The 16,958-nt window shown below is 43.6% G+C and overlaps 1 protein-coding gene across 1 annotated transcript; it reads left to right on the top strand.

The window, feature by feature from the left end:
• Positions 1-737: 737 nt before the first annotated feature.
• LOC139387985 (ATP-dependent RNA helicase DDX54-like) lies at positions 738-11,219 on the top strand. The gene is made up of 19 exons (XM_071134440.1): positions 738-1,025; positions 2,071-2,200; positions 4,996-5,066; positions 5,145-5,333; positions 5,438-5,487; positions 6,757-6,798; positions 6,918-7,135; positions 7,238-7,299; positions 7,433-7,564; positions 7,674-7,884; positions 8,043-8,174; positions 8,356-8,577; positions 8,766-8,839; positions 8,940-9,146; positions 9,289-9,440; positions 9,576-9,689; positions 9,767-9,874; positions 10,036-10,139; positions 10,436-11,219. The coding sequence occupies exons 1-19, from the start codon at positions 909-911 to the stop codon at positions 10,723-10,725; spliced, it is 2,625 nt and encodes an 874-aa protein (XP_070990541.1). The 5' UTR covers positions 738-908; the 3' UTR covers positions 10,726-11,219.
• Positions 11,220-16,958: the final 5,739 nt, after the last annotated feature.

Here is a 16,958-nt window from a genome sequence, read left to right as displayed (position 1 = left end):
TTTTCAATACCTCACTTTACGAGGATAACAGCACTGAGACGTTTTCTAAAATGTTTTATAAGTTGGGGAACACATTGAGAGGGATCTTAGACCAATCCTCCATGCAGGATCTTTCCAGATCCTTGATACCCTTTGTCTGCGCTTATGGACTGCACTCTTCAATTCAAACCACAGGTTTTCAATTAATTTCAATTCCGGAGACTGAGATGACATTGACATGACATTTTGGCTAAAATGTCCTGGTACGTGGTAGAGTTCAGGATGCTGTTGACCTTAACATGGGCCCCAGGACCAGTGGAAGCAAAAATATCCCCTTAAAATCAAAGATCCACCACAATATTTTACAGTAGGTATGGGGTTATTTTCTGCTCATGAGTTCTCATTTCAACGCCAAACCCACCACTGGTGTTGCGTGGCCAAAGAGCTCTATTTTCATGTCATCTGACCAAAGCACCAGTTCCAATCCAAGTGCCAATGCTGTTTAGCAAACTCCAAACATTTACATTTATTGGATTACATGGAAATTGAGCTTTTTGGCCACATACACCAGTGGAAAAAGGCTCAGTGTAGTTATCCTCGCAAGGTGAGGTATTGAAAGGTTTGAGAAGTCAATACCCCAAAACCCATCCTGTCCTGTTTCGTAATCGTTCCCGGAAATCTCGCGATGTTACGCCTCTGGGTTTAGAAGCTCTGTAATACTATTCACAAAAAAACACCATGACGTCATATCTTGCGCGGACGCACGAGTCCTGCGTTTTTAATCACACGTGTTTCAAAATGTCTGCCGTCTGTGTTGTTGTGTGCTGAACAGTTAATTTACTTTTGAGCACCAATCGTTTTTTTATTTGTATTATTCTGACTAGTTCAAATCGTTGAACAAATTATAAAAAGTGCTGCAACTAATCAGAATGGCTCAAAGAAAGAAGAAGCTAACTAAGAAAAAGAGACAGACTGGCCACCGGGAGCCTGACGAGTCGGATGGTGGAGATTTCGAAGTTGCTGCTAAAATTAGGGACGATGATTCTGTAAGAACCATTAGTTTTTCTGTTATTGTAACTTGGTAAACTATTTGCTGTTGTCATTTTAGCAAACGTATGTAAATCTACTTGCTATGAATTTACTTAGCTAGTTGATAACCCTTAGCTAGCTAACATGCTAACTTGGCAACTAGCGATGGATGTCAACTTGTGTGCGGGGTTTGCCTGTTTGGCTTTGCGTTCGGCCTAGAATTGATTTGTCGCCAATTACATTAACCACATTAATAAAACTAGAAACCTAATTGAAACAATAAAAAAGCGTTCTCCCCAACCCTGTTTTGCTAAAAAGTTAAGGATTGAGCCTGGAGAAATGTAATCACTCAAATTCGTATTCGTTTCTATGGATGCAAGGATAGATCATCCATAATATCACCGTTTTGAGGCTATACCGTGTTTGTTTACATTTTTTTACGATAATTGGAGTAAAACAAGATTATATTTTGGGTTCTGAATAGGGTATGGCAGTTGAAGTAACTTAATGAGGCGTTTCTAAGTTATATTCTGCAATAATAAATGGGTATATATTGGAGCGTGAAGTGTATCCGGGTCTCTGGCGTAAAAGGCAAAACCTCTATGCATCACGCCAACGCACATGATGGATATTGTAATGTGACTAATATATCTAGCCTGCTCCGAACGGGAACGCACGTCCACATTCTTTTAGGTCCTTTCACATGTCCACCCATGTGTTCCGATGGCCTGACTGCGCCATCCGACCCCTGACACCAATGTAGCGAGCGGGAAAGCAAACCCGGTCTCTGGTGTAAAAGGCAAACACACATATATATATATATATATAAAACATATATATATATATATATATATATATATATATATATATATATATATATATATATATATATATATAGGCGCATATAGCGAGGATCGCTACTAAGTTCAAAATATATATAGCAACTACGGATTCTAGCTTTTAAAGTCACGCTAGAATTGAATTTGAGTTTTAAATGATTGAGTTTAACAATTTCCATAATGACAATGTCATGGTATTTCATGCAATTAATGTGTTTTTCAGCCTGGAAGAAAGTTACCCCGGTTCCCTGGTGCTTCATCAGAGTGTCTGTCTGATGTTGAACCAGACACCCGGGAGCTGGTCAGAGCTCAGAACAAGAAGAAAAAGAAGTCTGGGGGCTTCCAGTCCATGGGTGAGAAATTCGAGTTCGCTTATCTGAAGCCCATCTTTGTAAGACACTTACAGATGTTATACAACCGTTGTGTCAAACTCTACATGGAGGGCCTTGGTTTTTCAACTTCACCAGGTGAGGGGAGTTTCTTACTAATTAGTGACCTTAACCCCCCGAGTCTATTGACGCACCCCATCAAAATCTGCCAGTTTAAGCAAGAGATATGATTCCCAATACACTGCAACCACCTGTGGCAGCCTTCCGCATCTAAAGTTGAAGATGGCCAAGCCACAGCTGTGCTTGTGAGACCATTAGACATCCCAAAAATCTGTCTTATGAAAACGGCTGTACCGTAGTATGACCGCTCTATGGAAAGATGACGCTCTCACGAACACTATGGTGGTCTCTGTTTTGCTCTACGACCCCCACAAGGGACTCATCTGAAGGTACATTTTGCCTACTTAAAAAAAGAGGTTAAATATGTATATCTTTTTTAAATGCTGTACCAGTCAACAGTTTGGACACACCTAGTCATTCCAGGATTTTTCTTTATTTTTACTATTTTCCTACATTGTAGAATAGTAGTGAAGACATCAAAACTACATTTGTGGAATTTCTTTCCTTCTTAACGCGTTTGAGCCATCAGTTTTGTTGTGACAGGGTAGGGGTGGTGTACAGAAGATAGCCCTATTTGGTAGAAGACCAAGTCCATATTATGGCAAGAACAGCTCAAATAAACAAAGAGAAACGACAGTCCGTTACTTTAAGACACAAATCCAGAACATTTCAAGAACTATGAAAGTTTCTTCAAGTGCACAAAAACCATCAAGGGCTATGATGAAACTGGCTCTCATGAGGACCGCCACCGCCCAGAGTTACCTTTGCTGCAGAGGATAAGTTCATTACATTTGCAGCCCAAAGAAATGCTTCACAGAGTTCAAGTCACAGACACATCTCAACATCAACTGTTCAGAGACTGCGTGAATCGGTCTTCATGGTCGAATTGCTGCAAAGAAACATTGACTAAAGGACACCAATAATAAGAAGAGACTTGCTTGGGCCAAGAAACATGAGCAATGAACATTAGACTGGTGGAAATCTCCTTTTGGTCTGATGAGTCCAAATTTGAGATTTTTGGTTCCAACCGCCGTGTCTTTGTGAGACGCAGAGTAGGTGAACGGATGATCTCCGCATGTGTGGTTCCCACCATGAAGCATGGAGGAGGTGTGATGGTGTGGGGGTGCTTTGCTGGTGATTGTGTCTGTGATTTATTTAGAATTCAAGGCACACTTAACCAACATGGCTGCCACAGCATTCAGCAGCAATACGCCATCCCACCCGGTGTGCGCTTAGTGGGACTATCAATTGTTTTTCTAACAGGACAATGACCCAACACACCTCCAGGCTGTGTAAGTGCTATTTGACAAATAAGGAGAATGATGGAGTGCTGCATCAGATGACCTGGCCTCCACAGTCACCCGACCTCAACCCAATTGAGATGGTTTGGGATAAGTTGAACCGCAGAGTGAAGGAAAAGCAGCCAGCAAATGAACAGCATATGTGGGAACTCCTTCAAGACTGTTGGAAAAGCATTCCAGGTGAAGCTGGTTCAGAGAATGCCAAGTGTGCAAGCCTGTCATCAAGGCAAACTTGGGAGAAAAAAAAAATACAGTGGGGAGAACAAGTATTTGATACACTGCCGATTTTGCAGGTTTTCCTACTTACAAAATATGTAGAGGTCTGTAATTTTTATCATAGGTACACTTCAACTGTGAGACGGAATCTAAAACAAAAACCCAGAAAATCACATTATTTTTAAGTAATTAATTTGCATTAATTTGAGGTGTACCTATGATAAAAATTACAGACCTCTACATGCTTTGTAAGTAGGAAAACCTGCAAAATCGGCAGTGTATCAAATACTTGTTCTCCCCACTGTATATATATTTTGATTTGTTTAACAACACTTTTTTGCTTACCACGTGATGTGTAATTTCATAGTTTTGATGTCTTCACTATTATTCTACAATGTGGGAAATAGTAAAAATAAAGAAAAACCCTTGAATGAGTATGTGTCCAAACTTTTGACTGGTACTGTACAGTGGGGCAAAAAAGTATTTAGTCAGCCACCAATTGTGCAACTTCTCGCACTTAAAAAGATGAGAGGCCTGTCATTTTCATCATAGGTACACTTCAACTATGACAGACAAAATGAGGGGGAAAAATCCAGAAAATCACATTGTAGGATTTTTAATGAATTTATTTGCAAATTATGGTGGAAAATAAGTATTTGGTCACCTACAAACAAGCAAGATTTCTGGCTCTCACAGACCTGTAACTTCTTCTTTAAGAGGCTCCTCTGTCCTCCACTCGTTACCTGTATTAATGGCACGTGTTTGAACTTGTTATCAGTATAAAAGACACCTGTCCACAACCTCAAACAGTCACACTCCAAACTCCACTATGGCCAAGACCAAAGAACTGTCTTGGCCATAGTGGACCAGAAACATTTTTTGCCATTTATGAATTTTGATATTCAATGCGTTTCTTAGGGATTTGTTACTAAAGGCCAAATTTTTATGTTTTATCAACAATAAAAATAAAATAAAAAATTTGGTAGAGGTCCTACAATTCACGATCAAATAGCTAAATGATCCATGGTATGCCCCAACCCCAACATCTTAGACTCTAGAGAATGAATTAATCAATCAACTACAAGGGAGGAGAGAACGCACATACACTGTGGAATGAGTTTGCCGTGTTATACGGCAATGTGTCCTGACTATGTCGTAACAGCCATCTTTTGTTAATTGCAGGTCTCAGTTACCCAGTTTTTAAAGGAGTCATGAAGAAGGGCTACAAAGTCCCTACTCCAATCCAGAGGAAGGTATGCCAGTGCCCTTGGATCCTTTCACTTTCACTAATATATCAGGTCGATTGTTTACGATACCTCTCTCCCTCTCAGACTATCCCAGTGATTCTAGATGGCAAGGACATGGTTGCCATGGCAAGGACAGGCAGCGGGAAGACTGCTGCGTTCTTGGTGCCCATGTTTGAGAAGCTGAAGGTTCCCCAGGCCCAGACGGGGGCCAGGGCTCTAATTTTGACCCCCACCAGAGAGTTGGCGCTGCAAACCATGAAGTTCACCAAAGAGGTCAGGATAGGTGTTTCATAGTCAATTTGTCATCATCACCTTACCCGGGATAGTATGTTGTATTGGTCAGTAATAGTAAATATATTCCCTTTATTTTATTTCAGTTGGGAAAATTCACCGGCCTTAAGACAGCTTTGATCCTTGGTGGAGACAGGTATTAAGTACATCTTCACTCTTGTTGTGTTGAAATTTGTTATTGTCCTTATAAGCGTCAACTGAACACTGAACAAGGCCACCAGGGGGCTTTCTCAAAGCATGCGCAGACCAGCTGGAAATTGTGTTCACAGACATTTTCAATCTCCTTGTCCCAGTCTGTAATCCCAACATGTTTCAAGCTGACCACCATTGTCCTGTTCCCCAATAGCTCTAAGGTAACCTGCCTAAATGATTATCGCCCTGTAGCACACATCTGGAATTAGGAAGTGGTTTGAAAGGCTGGACATGACACCGTCATCTCAGACACCCTAGACTCACTCCAATTTGCATATCGCCCCAACATATCCACACATGACACAATCTCAGTTGCACTTCACACTGCCCTCTCCCACTTGGACAAGAGGGGAAATAACTATGTGAGAATGCTGTTCATGTTCCTAGGCCGTCATTGAAAATAAGAATTTGTTCTTAACTGACTTGCCTAGTTAAATAAAGGTACAAGAAAAATAGACTACAGCTCAGTGTTCAACGCCATAGTCTCCTCCAAGCTAGGGACCCTGGAACTGAACCTCCGCAACTGGATTCTGGTCTTCCTGACGGGCCGGCCCCAGGTGGTGAGGGTAGGCAACAACGCCTCACCACGCTGACCCTTAACACGGCTTTGCTCCCTGCCATCCAGGACCTCGATATCAGGCGTGTCAGGGGAAGGCCTGAAAAATTGCCAAAGATTTCAGCCCCCTAAGCCATAGACTGTTCATTCAGCTACTGTCCGGCAAACGGTACCGGAGCATCGGCTCTCAGAACATAAGGTTCCGAGACAGTTTCTACCCCCAAGCCAGAAGACTGTTAAATAGCCAGACTGCTAAATAGTCAATTAATGGTGCCAAAATTATCTGCATTGACCCTACTACACACGCTCACTAGACTATATTTACAAACCATGTACACACTCACATACACTTCATATGCGCGCACACACACACTCTTACTCATTATTTGCTGCTTCTACTCTGTTCTTTATTTTACTCGTATTATCTTTCCTGATGTCTAGTCACTTTACCCTGCCTTCATGTACATATCAACCTCAAATACCTCGTACATAGCTCCGGTGTCTATTTCATTTTATTCCTCTTGTGTTACCATTTTATTTTTAAACTGCATTGTTGGAAATGGCTCGTAAGCAAGTATTTCAAGGTAAGGTCTACACCAGTTGTATTCGGGGGATGCGAAAAATAAAATGTGAGATGAACCTCTTGTTTCTTTTCAGAATGGATGATCAGTTTGCTGCGCTTCATGAGAACCCGGATATGTACGTGCACTATGGCCTTCACAATGTACTGCTGTAATTTGCCATAATGCAATTTCAAACTATAAAAAGTTTACGTTTTGTTCTCTGCTGTAGATTTGAGTTATGTCTTCTACCTTCAGAATTATCGGTACCCCAGGTCGTCTGATGCACGTTGTCATGGAGATGAACTTGAAGCTACAGAGCGTGGAGTACGTTGTGTTTGACGAGGCGGACAGGCTGTTTGAGATGGGCTTTGCTGACCAGCTCCAGGAGATCATCCGGAGGCTCCCAGACAACAGACAGACACTGCTGTTCTCTGCCACCCTGCCCAAACTACTGGTGGAGTTTGCTAGAGCCGGTAAGCCCACCCGCATCCTCTGCCTTCTTTTGCAGCCTTTTCATAATAAGTTGTGAACGAGGCAAGATCAGTCGTGCTCTGATAGGGGTGTGTTTTGTGCAGGGTTGACGGAGCCAGTGCTGATTCGTCTGGACGTGGACTCCAAGCTGAGTGAGCTGCTGAAGGTAAAGCTAAAGGACTCGCTAAAACACATATTCAAAAAATGTGCGCCCAGTTTGAATCCGACATGTGAAACCTGTGATTGATTAATTTACATCAAATAAAAGTAGCATAACATTGCATTTTCTCCTCTCCCAGCTGTCGTTCTTCCACCTGAGGATGGATGATAAGCCGGCTCTGCTGCTCCACCTGCTGAGGAACGTGGCGAAGCCACAGGAGCAGACGGTGGTATTTGTTGCCACCAAACACCATGTCGAGTACCTCAAAGAGGTGAGACCCCGGTGAATAAAAGGGTAAACTAATGGATAAGGTTTGGTTGTCCTCAGCCGTGTACTTTGAAACACATTTTGACTCTAACTCTGTGTTACTATATGCTTAGCTGCTGTCCTCTGAGGGCGTGGAGTGTGCCTACATCTACAGTGCCCTGGACCAGACTGCCAGGAAGATCAACATTGGTAAATTTGTCCACCGCAAGGCCATGGTGTTGATTGTGACCGACGTGGCTGCTCGCGGTATAGACATCCCCCTACTGGACAACGTCATCAACTACAACTTCCCCTCCAAGGCCAAGCTCTTCCTGCACAGAGTCGGTGGGTAACGCAAACAGTTTGTGGTCAACATGATGTTTTAGGCTATCTTGACTTGTCATTTATATACGTGAAAGGCCAGTGACAACCACCTGAATCAATGAAATATAGTGTCTTCCTCAACATTGACTGTTGGCTCATCTCTGCCTTTTCAACCCCAGGTCGAGTGGCACGCGCAGGCCGTGGTGGAGCAGCCTATAGCCTTGTGTGTACAGATGAGATACCTTTTGTCTATGACCTCCATCTCTTCCTGGGGAGACCCCTTCAGCTGGCTACACCTGACCACCAACAAGGTACCAGCACTGGGCAACAACATGTCATACACAGTGTGAGGGGATGGAACCATTACTAACCCATTCAGTTCTCTTGTCACACTTGTTTTCTATCATGGACACTCAATTAATTATCTTGCTTACTCCCACATATTTCTCTCTGTCCCTTCCCCTATCCCCTGCTTAATTTCCCTCCCTCCAGAGTCAGACGGTGTGTTTGGTCGTGTTCCCCAGAGCATCCTGGATGATGAGGAATCCCAGCTGGTAACGGCCCATGAGAACTCTCATGACCTGCAGAACCTGCGCCGCATAGCGGACAACGCCTACAAGCAGTACATCAAGTCCCGGCCCATGCCCTCGCCAGAGTCCTTTAAACGGGTCAAGAACACAGAGCTCCCCAGCATGGCTGTCCACCCACTGTTAGGTCAGTAGGATGACTGACCTGTGAACAGAATGGTCTTTCCAGTGCACTGCAGATGGTCCATTATGTGGTGATATTAATAAATTAAGTTTCTGTCTCAGTGGATCCTCATCAGATTCAGGGTTCTCATGGAAATCCCACACAGGCGCTTCCTTAATGTTGCGAAGATATTAACCCACATTTCCCTTCAGGGTCAGGCTTGGAGAAAATGGAACTGGAACGCCTTCAAATGGTGGACTGCATTAAGGGCTACAAGGCTAGAGCTGTGAGTTGGGCTTAAAAATGCGTATCGGACGCTATTCTCTGTAATGAATGAATAACCGCTAGTAATACTGTATTAAACAACCATGGCACTTTTCCTCCAGACGATCTTTGAGATCAACTCGAACAGCAAGACCAATGCCAGCGTGGTGATGCGAGCCAAGCGCTCCAGGGACACGCGGCTGGTGGATATGTTCACACAGAAGAAGGAGGTTCTGGCTGCAGAGGGCAGGTATCACGTTCCTGTCACTCCACTGCCCTCCACTCACCACACAGCAGACCAGGAGGACAGTGAAGAGGAGGACTTTCAGGTTAGCGCTACTGAGTATCCATCTAGCATGTACGTGTTCCAATGCTAATCAACAGTGACGCATAGCGCCACCACAGACAAAGTGGTATCATATGACTAGACCGGATGTCTCCCATGCTGTACTTCTGTAATTTGTCCACCAGGGTGTGTTCTCTGAGGTGGTGGGGGGGAAGAGGAGGAAGCCACAGGAGGATGGCGATATGGAGAGGCCAGTCAGCAAGAAGACCAAACAGACTGGCCGCGATGAGGAGAACTACATCCCTTACAGACCCAAGGACTTCAACTCTGAGAGAGGGTATGGGAAAAGCTGACTACACAGTCCACTCCACTTTACCGGCTTTAAACACAAGACCAAAATAGTCATTCTGTGAGTGTGGGCTTATAGTACAACAGAGCCATAGTGATATGACTCAGTGTTTGCTGTTTGCAGACTGAGCCTGGGAAAAGAGGGCACAACGTTTGAGCAGCAGGCTTCTACTGCTGTACTGGACCTGATGGGAGACGAAGGAGACAGACTCAACCAGCACAAACACATGATGAAGTGGTAAGAGGGAACACCGCTGCGCACACACACACACACCCCTATCGACCTCACTTGACGTCTCCATCATCTCTCTGCAGGGATCGCAAGAGAAAGCGCTTCGTCAAAGAAACGGGAAAGGAGGCAGACCAGAAGAAGAAGAGGACGGAGAGCGGACAGATGATCAACAACAAGAACAAGAAGAACTTGTATCTTTGTCATCTGACTGATCTTTACTGATGAAAGCTGTTAATAGGGTCTGTGAGGGGAATACCAACGCCCTCAGCTTATTGTGCATAAGTCCTCACTCTTAATTGTACCACTGCAATGTTATTAGGATGTTCCATCTCCTTGACCCTGTGTGTCTTAGCTATGAGGAGTGGAAGAAGAAGTACAAGGTGGACGACGGAGGGGGTGGAGATTCGGATGGAGAGACCGGAGGTGGAGGCAGAGGAAGGAGGGGTGGAGGAGGAGGTAGGAGTGCAATTCATCAGAGGGCTAGAGTTTGTAGCTAGAGTTTGGATCATTTGTTTGTGATGGGTCTGATGAGTGACTAATGTCTCTTAAGTAAAGCTGCCATTGTTCAAGCTCCTGTCTACGGGCTCTACTACCTAAGATCTATTCCAAAACACTCACAGCAATATCCAGTTCGATGTATTTTGGCCATGCTACTTGCAATCAGCATGTTAAAATAAATGATGAACAATTGAAATGTTGCCTAGGCCCTTCTCTTCCCTAACCCTGTCTCACTCCCTCTCTCTCTCTTCCAGGCCGAGGGCGGCCTGGCCGGGGCCGAGGTGGCCCATCCAGGGGCCCCAACTCCCAGCCCCTGGGGCCCCCTGGGCAGCAGAGGGATGGTGGCTCCCGGGGCCCGCGCTCGGAGCTGAAGACCCGGGACCAGATCCTGAAGCAGCGCAGGAAGACAGAGAAACAGAAGTTCCTGCAGAGTGGAGGCTTGAAGAAGCTCCGGGGCAAGGGCAAGCAGCGCCTCAACGACCAGAAGAAGTCTGGCTTTGGCCGTGGTGTCCACAAGAAGGGCAAGATGAAGAAGAGACTGTGAGAGAGGGGGCGAGGAGTAGATGAGGTGTGGAGGCTGTAGTGAGATATGGAAGGATTGGCAGATAGGTGACAACGGGTGGAGGCTTTTTTTTTTTAAACCTCCATTAGAGGGTTATGGAGAAACTCCAATGGTGGATCTCAATAGCCTAAAGTTGCTTTCCTCTCATGACTCTTCTCCTCGGTCAGTGCAGATGTAGGAAGAGAGAAAAGCAGAGGAAGCCATTTTAGACTTGAGATGCACCCTATCCCAAAAGGTTCTTGCAGAGCTCCGTGTATGACACCGCAGTGTGGTGCCAAGATAAGATCCCCATCCGTGTCCACATATTTTATGTGCCTCTAGCCTTAATGCAGAGATTGTGCATGACGGGGCTAGAGCAAGTGAAACCTGTATTTTACAGATATATTTGCTTCATAACCTATCCAGATGGATTGCTCTCTTAATATGGTATTTGTTTGTGTATTAATTCAGAGCTAATACAAATGTGTTTGTTGTCATATGTGACTGTGTCATTCTTTCGTTAGAAAGTCCTAGGAGGAACAGAAAAACCCATGACAGTAGATAATACAAAGCTGCCCAGTGAGTCGAACGTTGTCGACCACATTGTGCAAGAATAACCTTCTGCCATTCTTCACCACAAGGGGGCAGTAAAGCCCAGAGAAGTCTGCCAGCGGAACCATGGGTCACTACAAACATGTTGTCATTTCAGAGATCTGTATTCATTTGACCCAGCTGACAGCAGAGCAACCGGAGGGTGTTGAGAGATTTGACTCTGGGCCAAGAGTGTGGTAGAGATTGAGGTTCTTTAGAATAGGGAGAATTAAGGAAACATTTCTGTCAGCAAAGAGCCACAAAACCAAAGTCTCGCCTCTCTAAATTGTCTCCCATCGCTCAGCAATAAGATAACTCTATTATTCTACATACTAAACAGGACATATTTGGGAAAGGTCTTTGTAACAGAAGGAAAATGAATGTACATGATTAAAATTCTTCAAAACAGGGTTTTGGCTCAGATTTTCAATAGCCTAGTAAAGTTGTTTAAAATGTTAACATTTTCATTAATATAAAAAAATTATAGAGTAATGTTGAAAACTAAAGATATGTGTGAATATAATACTTTGACTACATATTTGTTTAACTATACAAAAAGTTAATTTTATAAATTTAACATACTAAACCTACATTAGATAAATAAGTATGTTTTTGACAAATGTAAGTGTTTATCAAACTGTTTTTGTTATAGCCAACACTTAATTTTGCATTCATCATCATTTACAGTGCCTTGGGAAAGTATTCAGACCCCTTCCCTTTTTCCACATTTTGTTACGTTACAGCCTTATTCTAAAATGGATTCAATAAAACATGTTCCTCAGCAATCTACACACAATACCCCATAATGACAAAGCAAAAACAGGTTTTTAGACATTTTTGCGAATGTATTAAAAATGAACAGATACCTTATTTACGTAAGTATTCAGACCCTTTGCTGTAAGACTCCAAATTGAGCTCAGATGCATCCTGTTTCCACTGATCATCTTTGAGATGTTTCTACAACTTGATAGGAGTCCACCTGTGGTAAATTCAATTGATTGGACATGTTTTGGAAAGGCACACACCTGTTTATATAAGGTCCAACAGTTGACTGCATGTCAGAGCAAAAAAAAACAGGCCATGAGGTCAACGGAATTGCCTGTAGAGCTACGAGACAGGATTGTGTCGAGGCACAGATCTGGGGAAGGGTACCAAAACATTTCTGCAGCATTGAATGTCCCAAAGAACACAGTGGCCTCCATCATTCTTAAATAGATGTTTGGAACCACCAAGACTCTTCCTAGACCTGGCCGCCCGGCCGAACTGAGCAATCGGGGGAGAAGGGCCTTGGTCAGGGAAGTGACCAAGAACCCAATGGTCTCTCTGACAGAGCTCTGGAGTTCCTCTGTGGAGATGGGAGAATCTTCCAGAAGGACAACCATCTCTGCAGCACTCCACCAATCAGGCCTTGATTGTAGAGTGGCCAGATGGAAGCCACTCCTCAGTAGAAGCACATGACATGGCAGCCCGCTTGGAGTTTGTCAAAAGGCACCTAAATACTCTCAGACCATGAGAAACAAGATTCTCTGGTCTGATGAACCCAAGATTGAAGTATTTGGCCTGAATGCCACGTGTCACGTCTGGAAGAAACCTGGTAACATCCCTACGGTGAAGCATGGTGGTGGCAGCATCATGCTGTGGGGATGTTTTTCAGCGGCAGGGACTGGGAGACTAGTCAGTATCGAGGCAAAGATGAACGGAGGAAAGTACAGCGATCCTTGATGAAAACCTGCTCCAGAAAGCTCAGGAGCTCAGACTGGGGCGAAGGTTCACCTTCCAACAGAACAACGACCCTAAGCACAAAGCTAAGGCAACGCAGGAGTGGCTTCGGGACAAGTCTCTGAATGTCCTTGAGTGGCCCAGCCAGAGCCCGGATTTAAACCCAATTGAACGTCTCTGGAGAGACCTGAAAATAGCTGTGCAGCAACGCTTCCCATCAAACCTGACAGAGATTGAGAGGATGGGAGAAACTCCTCAAATACAGGTGTGCCAAGCTTGTAGCATCATACCCAAGAAGACCCAGAAGGCTGTAATCGCTGCCAAAAGTGCTTTAACCAAGTACTGATTAAAGGGTCTATTTCTGTTTTGTGTGTTTAAAAAAAAAAATTGCAACAAAACAAAAAAAATCTGTTATTTTGTCTTTATGGGGTATTGTGTGTAGATTGATGAGGGGAAAAATGATTTAATCAGTTTTAGAATAAGGCTGTAACCTAACAAGTCAAGGGGTCCGAACACTTTCCGAATGCACTGTATATACCGAATGTGTGAAGTTGAACCAATGCTATTATTCTATTTGCTGTGGTCTCTCCCTTTGAAAACCGAATGAGAGACGGGAATTCTGTTTAACAGGGATGCTGATCCATGTTGACTTCAATGCGTCCCACAGTTGTGTCAAGTTGGCTGGATGTCCTTTGGGTTTGGGCCATTCTTGATAAACACGGGAAACTGTTGAGCGTGAAAACCCCAGCACTGTTGTAGTTCTTGACACACTCAAATCAAAATGGCACCTACTACCATACCCTGTTCAAAGGCACTTACATTTTTTGTCCTGCCCATTCACCCTCTGAATGGCACATATACACAATCCATGTCTCAATTGTTTCAAGGCTTAAAAAACTTTCTTAAATATGTCACCTCCCCTTCATCTACACTGATTGAAGTGGATTTAACAAGTGACATCAATAAAGGATCATAGCTTTCACCTAGATTCACTTAGTCAGTGTATGTCATGGATAGAGCAGGTGTTCCTAATGTTTTGTACGCGTCGCCTATCATAAACCTGAACACACAGGGTCAGAGAGACCGTGGGTTTTGAAGTCCTGCCATTGTTCTACAGAGCAAGTCAGCTGACGTGACTGGAGAGACATACACTCCATCTGGATGTGGTTAGATGCAAGCGCTGGTTTGATATGTGTACACGCTATCATATAGGTTATCTATTGTCATAGTTTTCCGTAGGCCCGCTCTACTAGTAGAAGGAAGATTTGTGGCTTCTTCCATTTCTGTTTGGGAATGTACTTGAGGTGAATGAAGATGGCTGATTGGTATTTACAGTTAACTTTTATCATTGCCGGGACATCTGACATGTGCACCTCTCAAAAACACACACATGCACTTTGAGTAATATATAGCAGCTCCCTAATCAATCAGAATATATATATAAAATATATAAATAAAAATATATAAATAGTTTTAGCTATCCCAGAGACCCAGTATCCTCCCTGTTTAAATGAATAATACCCATAGTGTAGTACAGGAGGTTGGTGGCACCTTAATTGGGGAGGACGGGCTCATAGTAATGGCTGGAATGGAATAAATGCCATTATTATGAGCCATCCTCCTCTCAACAGCCTCCTGTGTAGTGTAGATATACTGTACATACAGTGCCTTGCGAAAGTATTCGGCCCCCTTGAACTTTGCGACCTTTTGCCACATTTCAGGCTTCAAACATAAAGATATAAAACTGTATTTTTTTGTGAAGAATCAACAACAAGTGGGACACAATCATGAAGTGGAACGACATTTATTGGATATTTCAAACTTTTTTAACAAATCAAAAACTGAAAAATTGGGCGTGCAAAATTATTCAGCCCCCTTAAGTTAATACTTTGTAGCGCCACCTTTTGCTGCGATTACAGCTGTAAGTCGCTTGGGGTATGTCTCTATCAGTTTTGCACATCGAGAGACTGAATTTTTTTCCCATTCCTCCTTGCAAAACAGCTCGAGCTCAGTGAGGTTGGATGGAGAGCATTTGTGAACAGCAGTTTTCAGTTCTTTCCACAGATTCTCGATTGGATACAGGTCTGGACTTTGACTTGGCCATTCTAACACCTGGATATGTTTATTTTTGAACCATTCCATTGTAGATTTTGCTTTATGTTTTGGATCATTGTCTTGTTGGAAGACAAATCTCCGTCCCAGTCTCAGGTCTTTTGCAGACTCCATCAGGTTTTCTTCCAGAATGGTCCTGTATTTGGCTCCATCCATCTTCCCATCAATTTTAACCATCTTCCCTGTCCCTGCTGAAGAAAAGCAGGCCCAAACCATGATGCTGCCACCACCATGTTTGACAGTGGGGATGGTGTGTTCAGCTGTGTTGCTTTTACGCCAAACATAACGTTTTGCATTGTTGCCAAAAAGTTCAATTTTGGTTTCATCTGACCAGAGCACCTTCTTCCACTTGTTTGGTGTGTCTCCCAGGTGGCTTGAGGCAAACTTTAAACAACACTTTTTATGGATATCTTTAAGAAATGGCTTTCTTCTTGCCACTCTTCCATAAAGGCCAGATTTGTGCAATATACGACTGATTGTTGTCCTATGGACAGAGTCTCCCACCTCAGCTGTAGATCTCTGCAGTTCATCCAGAGTGATCATGGGCCTCTTGGCTGCATCTCTGATCAGTCTTCTCCTTGTATGAGCTGAAAGTTTAGAGGGACGGCCAGGTCTTGGTAGATTTGCAGTGGTCTGATAATCCTTCCATTTCAATATTATCGCTTGCACAGTGCTCCTTGGGATGTTTAAAGCTTGGGAAATCTTTTTGTATCCAAATCCGGCTTTAAACTTCTTCACAACAGTATCTCGGACCTGCCTGGTGTGTTCCTTGTTCTTCATGATGCGCTCTGCGCTTTTAACAGACCTCTGAGACTATCACAGTGCAGGTGCATTTATACGGAGACTTGATTACACACAGGTGGATTGTATTTATCATCATTAGTCATTTAGGTCAACATTGGATCATTCAGAGATCCTCACTGAACTTCTGGAGAGAGTTTGCTGCACTGAAAGTAAAGAGGCTGAAAATTTTGCACGGCCAATTTTTCAGTTTTTGATTTGTTAAAAAAGTTTCAAATATCCAATAAATGTCGTTCCACTTCATGATTGTGTCCCACTTGTTGTTAATTCTTCACAAAAAAATACAGTTTTATATCTTTATGTTTGAAGCCTGAAATGTGGCAAAAGGTCGCAAAGTTCAAGGGGGCCGAATACTTTCGCAAGGCACTGTAGATAGCACTATATTGTCTACTCCAGAACTGGATGGGATCAGCAGGGAGAGAACAGTGTCTGTGATAGGAGTTAATCCCGTGGAGATACAGGCCAGCCTGGCTTAATCTCAGCCTGCCCCCTATCAGATGGTCCCTCAGTCCCCCTCTAGGCCAGTGCAGCGCAGCAGCAGCTCTAGAGATGACTAAGAACGGCAGGCTTATCTGTGTTCCTGGCCCTGACACAGCATCCACTTGAGATAGGCCAGAGAGAGTGAAGCCTCAAGGCCCAGCAGGCTCACACAACACAACAGGACTGGCTACTACCGGCATGTGTATGTACGGGGATGGCTAACCAAACCACTCTCCACTAAACAGTCAGCTTTTGTGACTGAGGAGGATGTTTTGGTTGTTGTCTCGGCCAGGCTTTTAGTTCGCTATAGGTCTGGACAGAGAAGGACAACGAGATTGGTCAGTAACACTCACAACTCTCTCTCTGTTTCTCATTAACACCATACAAATAGTATTTGTATATCATGTGGAACCTTTTTTCATATTCTCTGCCAATATCAGCATAACAGCTGTTTACGAATGTTTGTGTAGATATGCATACTTTTGAATGTATACTATTTTACCCTGCCAAATGTCTTAGCTTCATAGTCTGCA

This window comes from Oncorhynchus clarkii, chromosome 29 (assembly GCF_045791955.1).
Source record: "Oncorhynchus clarkii lewisi isolate Uvic-CL-2024 chromosome 29, UVic_Ocla_1.0, whole genome shotgun sequence".
NCBI lineage: Eukaryota > Metazoa > Chordata > Actinopteri > Salmoniformes > Salmonidae > Oncorhynchus > Oncorhynchus clarkii.
The sequence above is the reverse complement of the archived record's forward strand: the minus strand, read 5'-3'. Positions and strand labels throughout refer to the sequence as shown.